Genomic DNA, 19,164 nt, shown 5'->3' on the forward strand with positions numbered 1-19,164 from the left:
ATCTGCTAGGGATATGATGGACCCTTGACAGGAGGTGCTACTAGACAGACCAAAACTGTGGGGAATGCTGATGATCCACAGGGGGACAGACAAACGGTAAGAAACAACTTGCTGGGAAAACAGTCCTGCTGGCGAATCACACACACACTGGGGAGTATTCAAAGTGAGATTTGATAAACGGCACTTAGAATACAACCGAATAAAGAAAAAGATGCTATGACAGGTTCATATAAGACCTGACAACGCTGGGGAATAATCAAGGAGAAAACTCTTCAGAACAGGTTCATGTATGACCTGACACCGGAATAAGGGTTCAACAACAGGTTCATACATGACCTGAATGGTATTGAACAAACAGAGAAAAAACTTCAGTATAGGTTCAAGTATGACCGGACCCCGGAATAGAAGGTTCAATGACAGGTTCGTACATGACCTGAATAGAATTGAACAAAGAGTCTTCAGAGTAGGTTCAAGCCTGACCGGACCCCGGAATAAAAAGGTTCAATGACAGGTTCATACATGACCTGAATAGGATTGAACAAAGAATCTTCAGAGTAGGTTCAAGCATGACCGGACCCCGGAATAAAAAGGTTCAATGACCGGTTCGTACATGACCTGAATAGGATTGAACAAAGAATCTTCAGAGTAGGTTCAAGCATGACCGGACCCCGGAATAAAAAGGTTCAATGACAGGTTCATATAAGACCTGAATAGGATTGAACAAAGAATCTTCAGAGCAGGTTCAAGGATGACCTGACCCCGGAATAAAAAGGTTCAATGACAGGTTCATATAAGACCTGAATAGGATTGAACAAAGAATCTTCAGAGCAGGTTCAAGGATGACCTGACCCCGGAATAAAAAGGTTCAATGACAGGTTCATATAAGACCTGAATAGGATTGAACAAAGAATCTTCAGAGCAGGTTCAAGCATGACCGGACCCCGGAATAAAAAGGTTCAATGACAGGTTCATATAAGACCTGAATAGGATTGAACAAAGAATCTTCAGAGTAGGTTCAAGCATGAACGGACCCCGGAATAAAATGGTTCAATGACAGGTTCGTATAAGACCTGAATAGGATTGAACAAAGAAAGGAAAAACTCTTCAGAGCAGGTTCAAGGATGGCCTGACCCCGGAATAACAACAATTGGACTCTGACCGTAAGCAATGGACTACAACCAGCTTTTAACGGATTTTGCCAACAACAATTGGACTTTGAAATGAGTTCTAGTAACAACTGAGCTTGGAATAATGCCTAGCAACAACTGATCTTTAGGTGACACCAATGAGTCTTGAAACAATTCCAGGGAATGACATAGGGGTCCTGGAACTTCGTCAGAATAAAAGTGACATGTCTGAGAATTCATCAGAGAGTAAAAGAAACAAATTCTGGAAATGCATCGGAATTACAAGTGATATTCCGGAAATACAACAGAATACAGACACATCCGGTAATACATCAAGGAAATTCTGGAAATACATCAGAATATAGACACATCAGAGAACACCTCAGATAGATGGTGAAACATCTGGAAATACATCAGACCAGTTATGGAAATTCATCAATAAACCAAGGAGTAATCCGGAAATTCATCGGATAATCCAAAAAGAAAAATGAACCTTAATGGAAAATTTTCTAATAGGTGCCAACTGGGTTGGATTTGAAAATGACTGCAAAAACCGGATGATGGTTTAAGGGCACCAAATACAGACTGGAATCAAAGGTCAAAGGATATAGGATCAACAACAAGACCTGGGTCAATGCAAAATGAGCACGAAGTACATTTCGGCTATGCATGATTTGAATTTCCTTTTATGCATGATATATGAATGATCATGATTATGAGAATGCTGACACTGGGCAGACTGGGAGTTTGTAAAGGCTTTTTATGGAAGCTCAAGATTCCTCAACACCGAGAACTTAACCAAATATTTGTGATAGATGTTGTCAAAGGAGAATTCTATCCAGCTTGATAGCCACAACTTAGCCAATGGATCCTTTTGGAGGATCAATGAATCGTGCTAGCATAATTTTCAGGCACTCGTCTTAAACTCGATAGTTGTTGACGTATGGCAGAATTTGTTTGAGCAGTTTGAAAGCACGAAGAAAGAGGTTCTGCCCCTCTGTGGCTCATCTTGCCCCAGTTTGTTGGGTCTTTGGAAATGTTCACCTTGAAAGTGAGTTTGGAAACAACTTGCCATGAGACTACCTCGAGATGGCTTGCCCCAAGCGTTTGTAACTTGCAGCGGTCCGAACTTGGCTAACCAAATGCTGGAATGGTAGACTCTTGGTTGATTGTCCTTTGGATAGCTGGACTCATTGAGCTCTGAGGTGGCTTGCCCCGGTCTAATTCTTGAAGCAAATTACTCTTAGTTAACTGAACATTGGAGTGATTGGACTTACTGAGCTCTGAGGTGGCTTGCCCCTGTCTGATTCTTGAAGCAGATTACCCTTGGTTAACTGAACATTGGAGTGATTGGACTTACTGAGCTCTGAGGTGGCTTGCCCCTGTCTGATTCTTGAAGCAGATTACCCTTGGTTAACTGAACATTGGAGTGATTGGACTTACTGAGCTCTGAGGTGGCTTGCCCCTGTCTGATTCTTGAAGCAGATTACCCTTGGCTAGATGACCCTTAGGGTGACTAGCTCGAATTAACTGATGCTCAAAGTGATTTGCCCTTGACTAGACTTCTTTCACTCCATCAAGTTCCTCAACTGTATTTGGCATTTCTTTGATGCTAAGTGTTGACTTGCAAATAAGATTGTTCATTCAAAAATGGTAATTTTAATGCAGTGTTTATGCAAAAATTTGAAATCAAAGTTTATTGATATGAACGGGTGAAATACAGTGAACGGGTCAATGATAAGAATACAATGGTGATCAAGTCATTCACAGTATGCAAGTTGGTGCTATCAAATGATTAACAAAAATCGTTTGGAGTCAAGTTAACACAAACTTGTTATAGTATGCTTTCAAGATAAACCCTGCCTCAATTAGGTCTTTGAAGGGTTGTAACGTGGTCTGGTTCACGGTTTTTTGAAACAAAAGGATATAAGGCTCAAAATTTATTTTTACCCACCCCTTCTTCTTGATGATCTCCAGTTCCTACGTTCAGTTAATTCAATACACGCATTCGACTTCCAAGAGGGTTCGAAGGTGTGATGAGGATTCAAGACGAATTTTTCTTGAAATGGCAGTCACCTTATTTTTTTGTTTTGTTGAGGGTTTTGGTGACCTCTTTTTGTTTTTCTTTGTCCCTTATTTTGCCTGGACCGCTTCTTTGAAGCTTTCGGTCCATCGGGATGCCCTGACTTTTGCCTAAGTCATTTTTGTGGTGTTTGACTTAGCGGACTTTTATTATTTATTTTTTAAAGGTATTGACTGCCACATTATTGGTGGATAAGGATCAACCAACACTAATTTTAGCTTTTCTTAACTTCTTCAACACTTCAACATGTGTGCGAAGGATAACACGTGGTTGAACCTAATTGGAGGGTGTTCATATGGACGATTTTTGAAAGATCGAATACATGATCAAAATATCTGAACACAACTACCCTGCCCCAGGTTAAGATTAAGGGTTTTAGATCCGAAATAAACACCAACTTCTAGGCTCAAAGTGGTTGTCTAGGGATTAACTCCTTATCACTCCAGTGTTTGGGGATTTGAAACAATGCCTTACATCATCGACAAGGTTTTACTCAAAAGCATACCACAACAATTTCAGGTGTTTCGTTTTCATCATCCTCCCTCCAATCTTTGTTAACACAACAGTTTGATAAACAAAAGTGAATGAGAGGAGAATTTTTGTTTTTTTAACATAAATGAAAAACGAGTGAATACGAATGGATCGATTCAAAAGATGCATAAACATTTCATTAATCTTACCAATTCAAATAAAACAACAATGTTTAAAAGCAAATAACAACTAACATGCAAAGAAACTAACAAAAGAAATGCTGAAACAGCCAAATGATTGCCAACTTTAGGGAATGACTTCTTCAATCTTGATCCATTAACTTAGGGGAACACCCTTTGAGATCTTCGCGCTTATCCGGTCGATGGGTTAACATTTACCACCAAGCTTCCTTCTTGAAAGGCTATGTACCTGTTGTCAATCAGCTGCTGTACTTTGGCTTTGAAAGCGTCACAGTCTTCATTTGAGTGCCCTTCTGATCCGGCATGATATCCATATTTCTTAGTTGGGTTATACCCGGGTGGGTAAGGTTGTGGAACCGGTTTAAGAGACTTGGGAACCACCAACGAGTTTTGAATCAGAGGTTGTAGGAGTTGGCTGTATGTCATGAAGACCGGATGTTGAGGATCATTTTTCCTTCCAAGTTACCTTGAGGCCTTTGCTGATTGTGATACCTCGGGCCTTGGGCTTGTTGATTTGGATGAGGGGTAAACCAGGATTGTTGGCAATGAAGACCAGAAGGTGGGGGTTGCTGGTACAACACTTTGGGCATTGCTAACTGCTCATTTTCAGCCACTTGAAAGTTGGGATCAACAAGCTTTTTGACATTGGCAGGATGATCTTCAAATTCTTTTCCTTCAGTCTCATCGTTGTACGCATGTCTCTTGGATTCACTACTCACTTCTCCTTTTCTTTCATTGGTTAGGGTCGCGACATTGGAAATCCAAGACGGTATCTCAATGCTCTTACCAGGAAACAATGATAGCTCATTAGCCACATCCCTGACATCTTCCTTGTGGAACAAAACCTTGAGGGTTTTCAAGGGTCCTTTCCCTTTCTCATTACCTGGCCCAGAAATCAAGGTATATGTACTTGAGCCTTCCTCCTTGAGTGTTGGTGACCTTATGTCAATCAATCTTTGCAGCTTGAGCTTAAAACTCTTGCATTCCTCGATGGAGTTCCCCATTGTTCCAGTGTGGTATCCGCACTTGATCTTCGGGTGATCTTCTTCAAAGATTAAACTCTTTTTGTTAATCAACTCTCGTACCAAGGCTTTTAGCGCTAAGCAAGAATCCAGGTCATGTCCCACTGCCCCTTTATGGAATTCACATGTTGCATTTGGATTGTACCATGGCAGGTATGGTGACACAGGTGTGAGAGCTCGAGGGGTCACCAAAGCATTCTGGATCAGCTATGGGTAGAGTTTGCTATATGGCACCGGAATTGGGTCATTGTGATTTTTGTTCCTCTTGTTCTGATTCTGATTTTTGTTCTGAACCTGACTTCTGTGATTTTGAGGAGGAATAGCCAGAGGATGTTGATGATGACGTCTTGAGGGAGGGCCATATGTCGGTAGATGAGGAGTTGCCACGTATAGAATTTCCCTTGACTTTGGGTAACACCAGATGGATGTGGGGTAGTATCTCTCTTTGTTGCAGCAGTGTATATTGGGTGACCCTCTTTTCTCACCAAGACTTGCAGGGTTTCCAAGACCCATCTCATTTGGCTCTTCAAAAGATTAAGTTCCTCCTTCAGTGCTTCTTGGCTTTTTCTTAGCTCGTCCATCATCCCCTGAGACATGGTTCTTTGCTCTAAACGTGTGTTGAGAATCACTTTGCTGATCACGGACAAAGGATGGATGAATTTTTTTTGTATTTTGTCTGGAAAATGACATGCATTATGATGCGATGCAGATGCAATGGAATGCGAATGAATACGATGCAAGCCATGCATATTTGTTTTTTTTTTCATACACGGGTTCAAAAGTCCGAGGTACTGATAAATCAGATTGCTCTCCAAGAATAGGTTCTCACCGGGTATGAACTAGGGTTACAAAGGTTCCTAGAGTCATGGATCCATTAGACTGTTTGCTACCTGCGGCAACTTACTTGCCGGGCATCAACTCCATCTAAAGAATCTACTCTAAGTGAGGTTCTCGCATCGATCCAACGAGAAATACATCTCGCAGACCCACACTACGCAACCATCTTTCCTAGTTGGGCAGAGAACTAAGGTTCTACAAATGGTTCTCAGAGTCATGGATCCTAAAGAAAATATCGAAGCTTACGGCAACTTACTTGCCGAGCGACAACATCTTCTCAAGAATCTACTCTAAGTGAGGTTCTCGTACCGACCCAACGAGAAATACATCTCGCGGACCCGCACTACTCAACCTCGTCCTATCTTATGTTTTTACTCGAGACTCGGGTAAAAAGTCTTTCCCATAAGGTTTGCAATCAGAGTATCCAAGTACCAGACCATAATCGAACCAATACAACAGATTCATATCAATATGACAATAGAGATAGTAAAAACAATAAAGAAAAGCCACATAGGTAAACAAACAAAGGCACACAAACGACCTAACTAGGCTTGACTCACTTAGGGATGAATATTCCCCAGCAGAGTCGCCATCTGTCGCACCTCGAAAAATGGGGATACGACTTCAAAGCGAAGCGCGATCGAACGCTCGCAATGATGGACTGAACAGAGTCGCCACCGAACTTTATTTATTCCTTAAAAGGAAAGGGGAAATATCGATAAAACCCAAGACAAAAAGAAAGGATAAGATATGGTCATCGCAACCAATATCAGGGTTCGGGAGTCGATTACGCAAGGGGAAGGTATTAGCACCCCTCACGTCCGTTGTACTCAACGGGAACCATTAGGTCAGTTGTGTGCATTAATGTTAGTTTGAAATGTTAGGCTTTTCAATTTATTAGGTGGGAAAGAAAGAATAAAAGAGAGGAAAAATGTTTTTGGATTTTTTAACGAAGGACTAAACCTAAGTTTTTTATTAGTGGGCCTGACAAGATTTAAAAATCCTGCTCCTACGTATCTCAAAAGAGAAATCAAGGCTTACGTAGTTCTGGGTAGAAAAATGTTTGTTTGTTGGTCGATTTTAGCGAAAGCTATATTGTATTAATCGACAAAAACATCGTTTTACCCAAAACAGATGAGGAGTGGACGCATACCACACATCAAACGGATTTATAAATCTACATTCGGAAAAGCGTCATTTATCTCTACTCAACAATCGTGGCCGAAACATTGTTTTGAATCACCTTAAGACAATATATCTTTCATTTATGAAAAAGGTTTTTTGATTAGTCGCACGGCGGCGAGAAAAGAGTTTGATTGGTTGGATGTATTTTGAATGATGGCGAGAGCTTGGATGAGCGAGATATACATCTCGAATCCTAGCCTCAGGAGTGCACGGTATACACCATGTTCCATTTCCATCTTTATTGAAAAGTATTAAGGTATGAATTAGGTATTTTGAAGTTTGAAAGACGAGTACTTGTGACCTACAAGCTCTTACAGCTTGGGTCTAATACTCGGGACTACGTCTGGACATTCCACCCAGGCAGTCTGTTTCTTTCCAATATTTATTAAGAAAATGATTCGAATATTTATGAGTGTTTTGGAGAGAAGACGAATATTTATGGCTTACAAGCTCTTACAGCTTGAGCCTAATATTCGGGATTACGACTGGATATTCCCTCCAGGTAATCTTTTTCTTCCAACTTTATTAAGAAGATGGTTTGAGATATTTACAAGTGTTTTGGAGAGAAGACGAATATTTATGGCTTGCAAGCTCTTACAGCTTGAGCCTAATATTCGGGATTACGACTGGATATTACATCCAGGTAATCTTTTTCTTCACGTTTTATTTAGAAAAAGATTTGAATATTAAACTAAAATAATTAAAGTACAAAGGTTTGAAATCATTGAAAGTTAAGTTGATATTGCTTAAGAGCTCATTGTAAGGAGGCCCAAGAGTAAGTCACGGGACCGAAAACAAACTGAAATTGAAAGCGACCGAATTTAGCTTCAAGCTTACTTAAAGTGGACTTCTGTGTGAGTCACTCTACAAGAAACTGAGCACTAAATCTATGCGCCCAAACAATTTTGGAAGTTAAATTAAATTTTAACTCCGAAATCGCAACGCAATGAAATACAACATAAAATAACAATAGCAACCAAATATTATTATTACAGTAGTGTCACAATTTTTTTTACATCAACTCAAGGTAATCGAAAAAAATAAAAAGTTGAAGACAACACACACGTGTTATCCACAATAAATCTGCATTGCAACAGTATCGAAATAGAGTTAAAAGAATAAAATATGAAAACAATATTATTATACTATAAAAAGAAATATGTATATATATAATTAAAAAACAGAAGTATATATTATACTATATAAAAAAAGTAGTATATCAAACTACACAAAAAAAACTAAAAAAAATATATGTATGTATCGCAAAAAAAAACAGAACACATATATATATATATATATAAGACGTTGAAGAGAGTAAAGTAATGTATATATATAAATTTATGGAACTAACAGAGTGTATATATTTAAGCTTAGAACTGAAACATATAAAACTTAGAAAAAACAGTATGTATATATCATAAAAGTAAACGTGTATGTTAGACCTAAAAATAGAAAATAAAAAGTTCATTATAAAACTAACAACATTTATATTATAAAACTAAAACAAAAGTATATTATAAAACTAAAAATATAGTAAACCTAAAATCTAAAAGTTATATCTGTAAATATAAAATTTTACAAAACTAAACTAAACCCCTATTGTAAAAAACTAGTAGAAAAAAAAATTGCAGGGAGAGGAAAATCATGGTAGCGATTGTGGTGGCCACCGGAACAGTAACGAGGCGGAGGAACTTGTAAGGGTTTTCGCTGTGAATGGTTGGGTTTGTGGTGTAGATTGTGAGGGAGAATCGATGAAGGTTTCGTGAGGAAGATGGTGAAGTGAGGAAAATGAAGGGTGGCGGCGGATTTAGGGTTGGAGTGAGGAAATGAGTGATGGCTAAAGAGTGAAGTCCTCCTCCGAATTTTTCGTTTTCAAATTCTCTCCGCCTCCCCTCATTGCCTTCTTTTTTTCTCTCTCACCAACTCGTCTCCTTTTATGCTCACAGATTAGGGTTCTTGGATTTGGTATTCAAAAGCTCAAAGAAGCAAATTCCGGAAGTGCTTTTGGATGCTCAGAATTGGAGTGCCTTCTTTGATCATTGGACTCGGAAAGGTAATCTGAACCACACTTTCTCCAATTGTTTTGTCTGGATGCCAAATTGGGAATTTTTTGAAATTTTACTACTTGACAATTGCTTTGGTTTTATTACTGCAGGATGTGAGCCTTATTGTTGTTTTAACTTTGCAGGTGCATTTCATGGAGCGCCATAACTGACCCGTCTGCCTTCACTTTCAAATTGATCAATCGAAAGCTGTCTAACCATGCCACCTAATGCTTCACCAGTCTCTGCAGCAACAACTACAGCTCTATGATGCAGCCGAACTCCGCCAGAAACATTGTTATTTGACCCTACAGAATCAAGCTTAATCGGGGAAGATGCGTGTTTGACACTTGGGGTAGCCTCAGCCCCACGGTTTCTGTCAGGTAATTCCACTTCTCCATTTTCTTGCCGTGCCTTGGCAACAGCCAGTGCAGCACTAATAGCTTCGGCTTCAGTAAATCCTCAATGACAACAACAAATATTCTTTCTTCTCTGTAGTGCAAATTGATCGCTGTTATGAAATATCATGTGTTGATGCAACTTATTTGGCATGGAATTGATTATCATTGATGCTAATGATTGGCTGACTTGTGCAATGGTGCTACAGGATAGAGCATGCCATCTTAATTACTTGCTCGCATGGTTGCACTCAAGTAGAATTTTTCCAGCCTGTGGATAGACTTCTTGTTTTGTACTTCCTTGATAACTCCATGGCTGCATGTTGTTGTTGCTGCATCCGGGACTGCTAAAGATATGGAGGGAGTTCAATGGAGATGCCGGATTGGAAGACCGTTACCGCTCAAGCTTCGCAAAAAATCTGATTGTGATCTATGACCACTACATTGTGCAACCAAATGGCATAAGAATAGCTTCCGCCACAAAATGTAATTGCTCATGGTTTGAAACTGACTCTGAAGTTGCTCAGAATCTAAAATGAATTGCTCATTCGGCGGCGGAAACTCTCCGTTAATAGCATGTATCCGTTTTGGACAAAACAACAACCTCTCTAAAGTAAGTAGTGCAAATGCAATTGTCTTTTCTAATGCCTTCTTTGGAGGTTTCCTTCTGAGGTTGATATTCTAGTTGTTGCTGTTTCGTTTTTTTTTCTTGCAGGTTTTGAAATATTGGATGGCCGGCATGCTGGCATAGAAACAAATGATCCTGCAGCAAAAGCTAGAACCTTGATAAGCTGGCGGGTGTTATGGATGGTCCAACCTTCATCATAGAATCACTCATCAACAGCTCTTCAGCTAATAACTAAAACTCTAAAGAAACATGGTGTGGCAGCCCAAAGCTTAATACCCCATCCGGCAATATACTTATCTGTACTTGTACCTGAACATGACTCCGAAGCAATGGAACGGTGGTCCTTGCTGATTGGCCATGAAGTTTAAATTTTTATGGCTTCGTAGCATGTTGCAAATTTCATCTTGACATGAGCTGAACTGAGTTGGTTTTCTAAATGGTTATATTATATGCTGCCAACTTGCTTTTTGTTGTTGTGAGTTTTTAAACTTGTCATTCTTTATTGGTTTCAGGTGATACCGTAACCGTAAGCACTTCATCCTGGGTAACGGCGGCTGAAAAGTGGTTGAACTTGTTACCGGTTCTTCTAGAATTCTGGACTGTCGAAGATTGGTTCGAGGAGTGAGCTTGGTGTGAAATTCCAACCGGAACGGAAAGATTGTGGCATTGTTGGAGGTGGTGATGGTTTGCGTAGAGGCTTTGCTTTCACGCACTTCCTGGCCCTTTTGCCTTTCACAGGATTGACTGAACTAGTTATGCAGGAACTTGTTGCCTCGGATAAAACAGAACCACATATACTCGTTAACACATCAGCTGCAACAGTCTCTCTTTCATCTTGAAGAACTCCAAAACCTTTCACCCTGGCAGTCATGTTATATCCCCTCCAAAGAGCACGCCCAGAGCGCATTCTCCGATTTCTTGCAATGTCATCTGCCATCACTGAAGCTGCATTCAAGATATCAAGTATAGAAGTATTTGGCATCAAGTCAGTTTTGGCTTTATAAAACTTCCTGAGCTTGTCGTTATCTTTTTTTTATTTTTTCAAAACAATCAGACTTGTGATTTTTGTAATAGAACTCAACACAGTCTGCCATTGTCTTGTGGTCAAGGAAGGTAGCTATTTTCCGAAAATCTTTTCCAAAGGCAGCAAATTTCTTCAAGAAAATATTTCTCTCTTCTGAAGTCCAAGGGTTTATCACGGCCCTTTCTTTCTCAATAGCCAGTGGATCTTCAACCAGCCCATTACTAGATAAAAACATTGAATTCATTTTGTCCTTTTGATCCAAAATTAATGCTGGCATCTTTAAAGTGCTTCTGTGAATTTCATGTTTAGATTTCGAAAGTAGTTGGCTTGTATACTTAATCAATTCAGACGTTGAAACCAACCTTTGTTGGTTTCCTGCTGGGAAGGGAAATCGAAAGGAAATAGAAGACCGCTTCTTCTGACGACTATAACTGGCTTCAAGTTTCTTGTGAGATTTTGGGCGTTTTGAATTTAAATAGAAGGTTTATTGGATATTGTATGGAAATGGCTCTTTATTGATTTTCATGGAAAGTTATGAATGAAAATGTAGTTTACTGCATGAAATGTTATGAATAAAAATATATGAGTTTTGGATATTTGATTATAAAATGGATAATTGAGAAGTTGGTTTATAAAATGGAAAGGACTTTTAGGCCTAATCCCAAAACTAACTTAAATATCTATTTAAATAATAATAACAAATCAGTAAAAACCAAATTAAAAATCAAATTAATTTATAATTCATTTAAAATTACTTGGATGCCAACTCTAACATTCATTTGGAAATAAAAATCGATTAGAGTTTTAGTCGTTAGTAAAAATAAACAATTAAGATTAAATTGACAATTGGAATTTAAACTTAATTTGAAATTAAAATCAAATTAAAAATAAAAAGAAGTCAAGATATTAAAATCCATCTTATAATCAAAAGCACCATGATCAAAAAGGCATAGGCAATGACCAATGTGCAACAAAAATATGGAGTTGGGAATGAATGTATGCAAATGAATTTTAGGCCAAGTGCCAATCAAAATAAAAAATTCAGGGTCAAAATCGGGGTATGACATATATGTATATGTATGTGATGATTATACTGACAAAATGATCACAAAGGATACAAAATGTCGCTGGTTTGAATCATCGATACAATTCCTAGCCAATCCACAAAAGAGGGAAACAACTGCTGGAGAAGAGATCAAACATCTCGAAGGCTCAACCCTAGCTGGGGAAGAAAAGAAGAAGATCTGCTGAGGAAACTGCTATCAACTCTGCGGAGAATTTTAGGTCAACACCACATCAAATGGGAGACAACCCTGCAGGGGATAAACACAAATAGCTGCTCAGAAACCAGGAAGAAGCTCCGACTGAGGATAAATCTGATGGAGACTTGTAGGGAAACAAAGTTATGCCGAAACCAAGAAAACTGTTACAATGAAATGCCTACAACCCGAGGGAGGATGATCATAAACTTAGATGGAGAAGGTGAACTTGGTTGGGGAAATCAACAAACACCGGGTGCTGATACGCTGCCGGGGATGAAAGACAGGAGTTACGCCAACTGCTTGGGGAGAACCAATAACGCTCCACATTTAGGGCTTGCCGCTTTCAAACCACTGTTGATATTCCTTTTAATGAAATCGATTTCTTAAAATTAATGCTTTTATATGTTTAAGAAAATATGATTTTGATTAAAATTTTAATTTCAAAAATGATCATAATAAAATTTAAATCTATTTGGTTGAATTAAACAAGAGTAGAAACAATTGGATAAAAGCTCAACTTTATTTAATAGGATGGTAGTCTGTAAATGACAAGACTCCATATATCTTTACAAAAGTTAAAAATGGTAATTTACATGTGAAATGGCTACATTGAATACAATGATCACTAATCCTTCCACCAACTCTTGATATCCACTATGCTCTTGGCCGCTACTGGGGATCAGAATCCAACAATGTGCTCAAGAAAGTCTTCAGAACTGAAGATCAGCAGGATGCAGTTACTTGCCATAATCCTTATTTTTTGCATTAATTTCCCCAAGGTGGGGTACTCAATTTATCGGGATAATTCTTTCAGTTTTATGTCTCTAATTTTTGCCTGGATTGCCCTTTCAGGTTTTCAATCCACCGAGATGCCCACTTTTGCCTAAGCCGCCCTTTCAGGTTTTCAACTTAGCGAGTTGTTCTTTTCTTTTTAGGCGAAGTATTTCTTGACTGCATCTGCATTCACAGGACGAGTGAACTCTTCACCATCCATAGTTGTAAGAATCAAAGCACCGCCTGAAAAGGCTCTCTTAACAACATATGGCATTCATAATTAGGAGCCCATTTTCCCGTAGAATCTGGTTTGAAAGATAGAATCTTCTTCAGCATAAGGTCACCTTCTCTGAACGCACGACGTTTGTCCTTCTTGTCAAAATCTTTATTTATTCTCTGCTGGTATAACTGACCATGACACATGGCAGTCAACCTCTTCTCTTCAATTAAATTTAGCTAGTCAAACCTGGTCTAACACTATTCAGCTTCAGTCAACTTGGCTTCCATCAGCACACACAATGATGGGATCTCAATTTCTACCGGGAGCAAGCTTCCATGCGATAAACAAGTGAGAAAGGGGTTACCCCTGTTGAAGTGCGGATGGATGTACGATACCCATGCAAAGCAAATGGGAGCATCTCATGCCAATCCTTATACGTTACAACCATCTTCTGAATGATCTTCTTGATGTTTTTGTTTGCAGCTTCAACATCCCTATTCATTTTAGGTTTGTAGGGAGAAGAATTATGGTGTGCAATCTTGAAGTCTTTGCAAAGAGCTTCCACCATATTATTATTCAAGTTCGATCCATTATTAATAATGATCTTACTTGGCACACCATAACGACATATAATCTGATTCTCAATAAACCTTACAACAACTTGCTTGGTTACATTCACATACGATGCCGCTTCAACCCACTTTGTGAAGTGGTCAATAGCCACCAAAATGAAACGATGTCCATTCGAAGCTTTGGGATCTATCATGCCAATCATATCAATTCCCCACATGGAAAAGGGTCGTGGAGAGGAAATGACGTTCAACAGTGTTGGAGGAACATGAATCTTATCTGCGAAATTTTGACACTTGTGGCATTTCTTCAATAACTTGCAACAGTCAGATTCCATTGTCAGCCAATAGTAACCTGCTCGCAACATCTTCTTTGCCATAACATGTCCATTGTAATGAGTACCAAAGGAACCTTCATGGACTTCAGTCATCAATAAGTTTGCTTCGTGTTTATCCACACATCTAAGCAGAACCATATCGAAGTTTCTCTTGTAAAGCACATCACCATTCAGGTAGAAATTGTCGGATAATCTTCTCAAAGTCTTCTTATCTTTCAAAGATGCCCCAGACGGGTAAATCTGAATTTGGAGGAAGCACTTGATATCATAATACCATGGCTTTTCATCTTTAACCTCCTCAACAACAAACACATGAGCTGGCCTATCAAGACGTATCACAGTCAGATTGAGAACTTCATTCCAATACTTTACCACAATCATTGAAGCCAACGTTGCAAGAGCATCTGCCATCCAGTTTCATCTTGAGGGATATGATGAAACTCAACCTTTGTAAATAAAGTTGAAATCCTCCTCGCATAATCTCTATATGGTATCAAACCGGGTTGATTCGTCTCCCATTCACCTTTGATCTGATTAACGATCAAAGTTGAATCTCCATAGACGCCTAAATACTTGATTCTGATATCAATGACCTCTTCAAGCCCCATAATGCAAGCTTCATACCCAGACATATTATTCATACACTTGAAAGTCAATCTAGCAGTAAACGAAAAATATGTGCCTTGAGGAGTAATAATCACTTCCGCAATGCCATTACCATACTGATTAACAACTCCATCAAATAACATGCCCCAACGGGAACCAGGTTCTGGCCCTTCTTCAAGCAATGGTTCATCACAATCTTTCATTTTCAAGTACAAGATCTCTTAATCAGGAAAATCATACTGCACTGACTGATAATCTTCAATGGGCTGGTGAGCCAAGACACTTCATTTGATCGCTTTTTGAGATCGGTACTCAATATCATACTCTGATAACAACATCTGCCAACGGGTAATCCTCCAAGTTAAATCAGGCTTCTCAAAAATATACTTGATTGGATCCATTTTGGATATCAACCAAGTGGTATGATTTAACATATATTGGCACAGACGCTTAGCAGCCCAAGCCAATGCGCAACAAGTCTTTTCTAGCATAGAATACCGAGTCTCGCTATCAGTGAATTTCTTACTGAGGTAGTAAATTGCATATTCTTTGTTTCCAGTCTCATCTTGTTGACCAAGAACACAACCCATACTTTCTTCGAGCACAATCAAATACATGATCAACGGTCTTCCTTCAACAGGCAGAGACAGAATCGGAGGCTTAAGTAGATACTCTTTGATACTGTCAAAAGCTTTCTGGCAGTCCTTGGTCCAATCACAAGACTGATCTTTCCAAAGAAGCTTGAGTATAGGCGCACATGTGGCAGTCATGTGTGAAATGAATCTTGAGATATAATTCAAGTGGCCGAGAAAACCTTTGACTTGCTTCTCAGTTTTGGGCGCAGGCATCTCTTGTATTGCGTTGACCTTAGCAGGATCAATTTTAATACCTTTCTCGCTGACAATAAAGCCCAACAACTTACCAGAACGAACACCAAATGTACACTTATTGGGATTCAAGCGGAGTTTGTACTTCCTGAAACGCTGGAATAACTTCAACAAATACTCAACATGTTCCTCTTCATCAATGGATTTAGCAATCATATCATCCACATAGACTTCGATCTCTTTATGCATCATATCATGAAAAAGAGTAGTCGTTGCTCTTTGGTAAGTTGCACCCGAATTCCTTAGACCGAAAGGCATCACTCTATAACAGAATGTTCCCCGGGGTGTAATGAATGTGGTCTTCTCCATATCTTCGGGTTCCATCTTGATATGATTATAACCGGAAAATCCGTCCATAAATGAAAAGACCTTGAATTTAGCTGTATTGTCTACCAATATATCAATGTGTGGCAGAGGGAAATCATCTTTCGGACTGACTTTATTCAAATCTCTATAATCAACGCACATACGGACTTTTCTGTCTTTCTTCGAAACATGCACAATATTGGTCACCCACTGCAGATACTTGTAAGACCCCAACTTTGACCCTAAGATCCCTCATGCAATCTCATCATATGCATTAGCATTGGATCATGCCTTTGCATCCTCTTTCCCCCTCCTTCACTGGGTTTGTTTTGGGAGAGATCACCAAGCACCATGTGATTGTATCATACTTGTATATTATCATTTTACTAACCAAAACACCAAAAATATGTCTTTGCATTTGCCTAATTCTTTTGTAGGTAGGGCATGATCACCATTGATCTATCAAGTTCATATCTAGGGTTTAAGACCCTCATTGCTAAGAGTAAAACTAATAAATGGTCCACAATGGCTCTAAGCATCATATATGAGTCCCAATTATCTCTACATGTTATTTTGATCAAGATTTCTTCAAGAGTTTGGAATTGGTTTGCCTTGAAAACCCTAGTTCATCTGGGTATCTTGAGTAACTTCTCCAACAAGCTTCTTCACCAATTGATCAAATACCTCAAGGGACACTTAAAATTTCATCATATTATACATATATGATCTACCATTAGCCTAAAAAATCAATAGAATTGCAAGTTAGCAAGTTGGTTGATGGTGGTTGGCCAGATGAATTCATTTGATCAAAACTGGGTCTCCCTAGACCCTATCTCCTACAATTTTCATCATATGAAAATGATCCCAAGATCAAAGTTACTCAAAATGACATTCCAAGAAACTTTCATGTTGAGGTCTAGAGATGATTTTGCTTTGAAAGTCATTTTCTATGTTGAAACATTATAGGTCATTTTGTCTAAACCCTAATTTGAAAGTCAACTTCCCAAGGCCATAACTTGCTCAATTTTTATGATATGAAAGAATTCTGAGTTGCACAATCAAATTCAATATGTCTACTTCAACGTTTATGTTTGGAGTGAGAGATAAATCAACTTTTATGAGCATGTAATATGAGGATACATTATTGGTCATTTTGGACCAATACCATTGAACAAGTGATTTTCCTCAACTTCAAAAATACACAACTCACTCATCCTAAATCCAAATTATGTCAAATTGGTAAAATTGTTGAAGGTTTTTGAAAGAGCTACAACTTTGATGAAGACACATTTCTCATTTGGGGCTCACATAAAAAGTTAAGCAAGGTGGAATAATTGAATATGGGACTTGACACTTAGAAAATATTTTGACATGTTGAAATTTCCAAACTTCCACCTCAAAATTCACCATGATACAAGTTTCAAATGGAGAAGTGTTCAACATAAGAGTTGTTCCTCCTGATCTAAGCTTTCCAAAGAGTCCCAATTCATTCATTTTGGACAAAGTTTGATAGGTCTGCGCATGGCTTAAACAGACCTGTATCAGTTGGCAAGATCAATGCTTCAAATATTCAAATAACTTTGCCTTGCCATCCAAGCTTCATGCAGACCTCATTTCAGTTGATTGTGGACCTAATTGGATTGCTTCATGGGCCTGCACACGCCCATGCAAGCATGTGCATTGCTAATTTTGGAGATTTTTTCAAGTGTGCAAATAACACTTCTCATTGCTATAAATAGAGGTCCAATGCCTCAATTCAAAGGACCTTGCGCGCCAGCTTTGTCCCCAACCTTTCAAACCCTCTCAATTCAAAGGAAAACCTGAGAAATTTCATTTAAAATTTGAGTTTGAATCTCACTGTTTGGATATTCAAAAACTCCAGGATCCAAAGCTTTGCATTACTCTTAAGCCACTTCCACAAGCTCTATAAGCAAGATCAAGCATGAATTGAAGCAAGAGTGATCCATTTCTGCATAACATTGAAGGTAATTTTCCAGATTTTTCTTCTCTTTGATTCTCTCTTAATACTCATCAATTCTCTTGGATCCTTAGTTGTGTGAAGTCCTACCAATGTAGGCAAGAAGATTGAGTTGCTTTGAGGTCAAATCGAAGCAACTCAGTTGACACACCTCAAAATTCAACTCCACGCATCTCTGTATATATTTGGAGTTAGTTAAAATTGAGGTGATATTCGTGGTATACGCTATTTTTTTCTTCAAGATCATGTCCCCCTTTTTCATTTATGATGATGTGATGATTGAACCAGTCCGGCCAGGGTCATCGGAGAAGATGACCGACCTTTGGCTCTGGCGATGAGCTAAAAGCGTTCAGAGCCATTGATCTGTTTTAAAATGTTTTAATCAGGAGCATACTTTGTGATTACCCAGCGTGTGATCAGTTGACTCAAGCGCATCATGGAAAACACGCTCTCCACCACTTGATCTGTCACCTCAATTAATGAGGGAGATCAAGTGGTCCACGTTTTTTTGATTATTTGATTTTTATTTTTATTCCTTTGATTTTTATTAATTCATATTAATTTTAATATTGATCCAAAAAATATGAGAGTTTCACCAAAATTGTTTAAATAAAATCCTCTTTCATTTTCTGAATTAAAATTATTTTTTGGATCATTATTAATATTTTTCATGATTTAATTGATTTTATGAATATTTTTAATTGTTTAAAAATACTTTTAAGTTTCCAAAAATATTGAAATATTTTCTCCAAGGTCCTTTAACCTTGTTTGACCTATGATAAATCTCATGGCCATTTCTTTGGTGTTTTGATAAGGTTTTAGGAAATTGACCAACCATATTTAATTTAATGCATTATTTTTATTATTTTTAATTGATTAAATGCCAAATTAATTGTGTAGAGCCATTTTAATTGACTTTGTAAGTTTGACTTGTGTTGTTGGGCCTTGGTCAAGGTTGATTTGACTTTGTTAGGTTAAAATCATTGGATTTAGGGGATTGATGGAATGTACATTCCATCTCCCAAAATGAATGAATGATCTTAACTTGGTAAAAGTCCTCCTTTGTCCAATTTGAGTTTGATCCATTTTCCCTCCCTCTTCATCTCATTCCTCTTCTTTATGCATTCATGTCATGAACCTATGATATCTCTATATCCTAAGGCTAGTTGATTTCAAAATTAACATAAGTATGGATGAGATTAGGTCC

At 38.4% G+C, this 19,164-nt stretch overlaps 1 protein-coding gene across 1 annotated transcript; it reads right to left on the reverse strand.

Annotated features, from left to right (window-relative positions):
- Positions 1-10,579: 10,579 nt before the first annotated feature.
- On the reverse strand, positions 10,580-11,294 carry LOC127130952 (uncharacterized). Its single transcript, XM_051059903.1, has 2 exons — positions 11,042-11,294; positions 10,580-10,938 (listed from the first exon to the last, which is right to left on the reverse strand). Exons 1-2 carry the CDS (start codon positions 11,292-11,294, stop codon positions 10,580-10,582), a joined length of 612 nt encoding a protein of 203 aa, XP_050915860.1.
- Between the last annotated feature and the right edge of the window lie 7,870 nt (positions 11,295-19,164).

The sequence above is a fragment of the Lathyrus oleraceus genome, chromosome 3 (genome assembly GCF_024323335.1).
Source record: "Lathyrus oleraceus cultivar Zhongwan6 chromosome 3, CAAS_Psat_ZW6_1.0, whole genome shotgun sequence".
NCBI classification, from domain to species: Eukaryota; Viridiplantae; Streptophyta; class Magnoliopsida; order Fabales; family Fabaceae; genus Lathyrus; species Lathyrus oleraceus.

Excerpts from the sequence above, each read along its gene's own strand:
- LOC127130952 (XM_051059903.1), bottom strand. The coding sequence starts at position 11,294 with ATGCCAGCATTAATTTTGGATCAAAAGGACAAAATGAATTCAATGTTT. Across the intron at positions 10,939-11,041 it reads CAAAAATCACAAGTCTGATT|CTTCAGTGATGGCAGATGAC; the intron begins GTTTTGAAAAAA and ends TCTTGAATGCAG.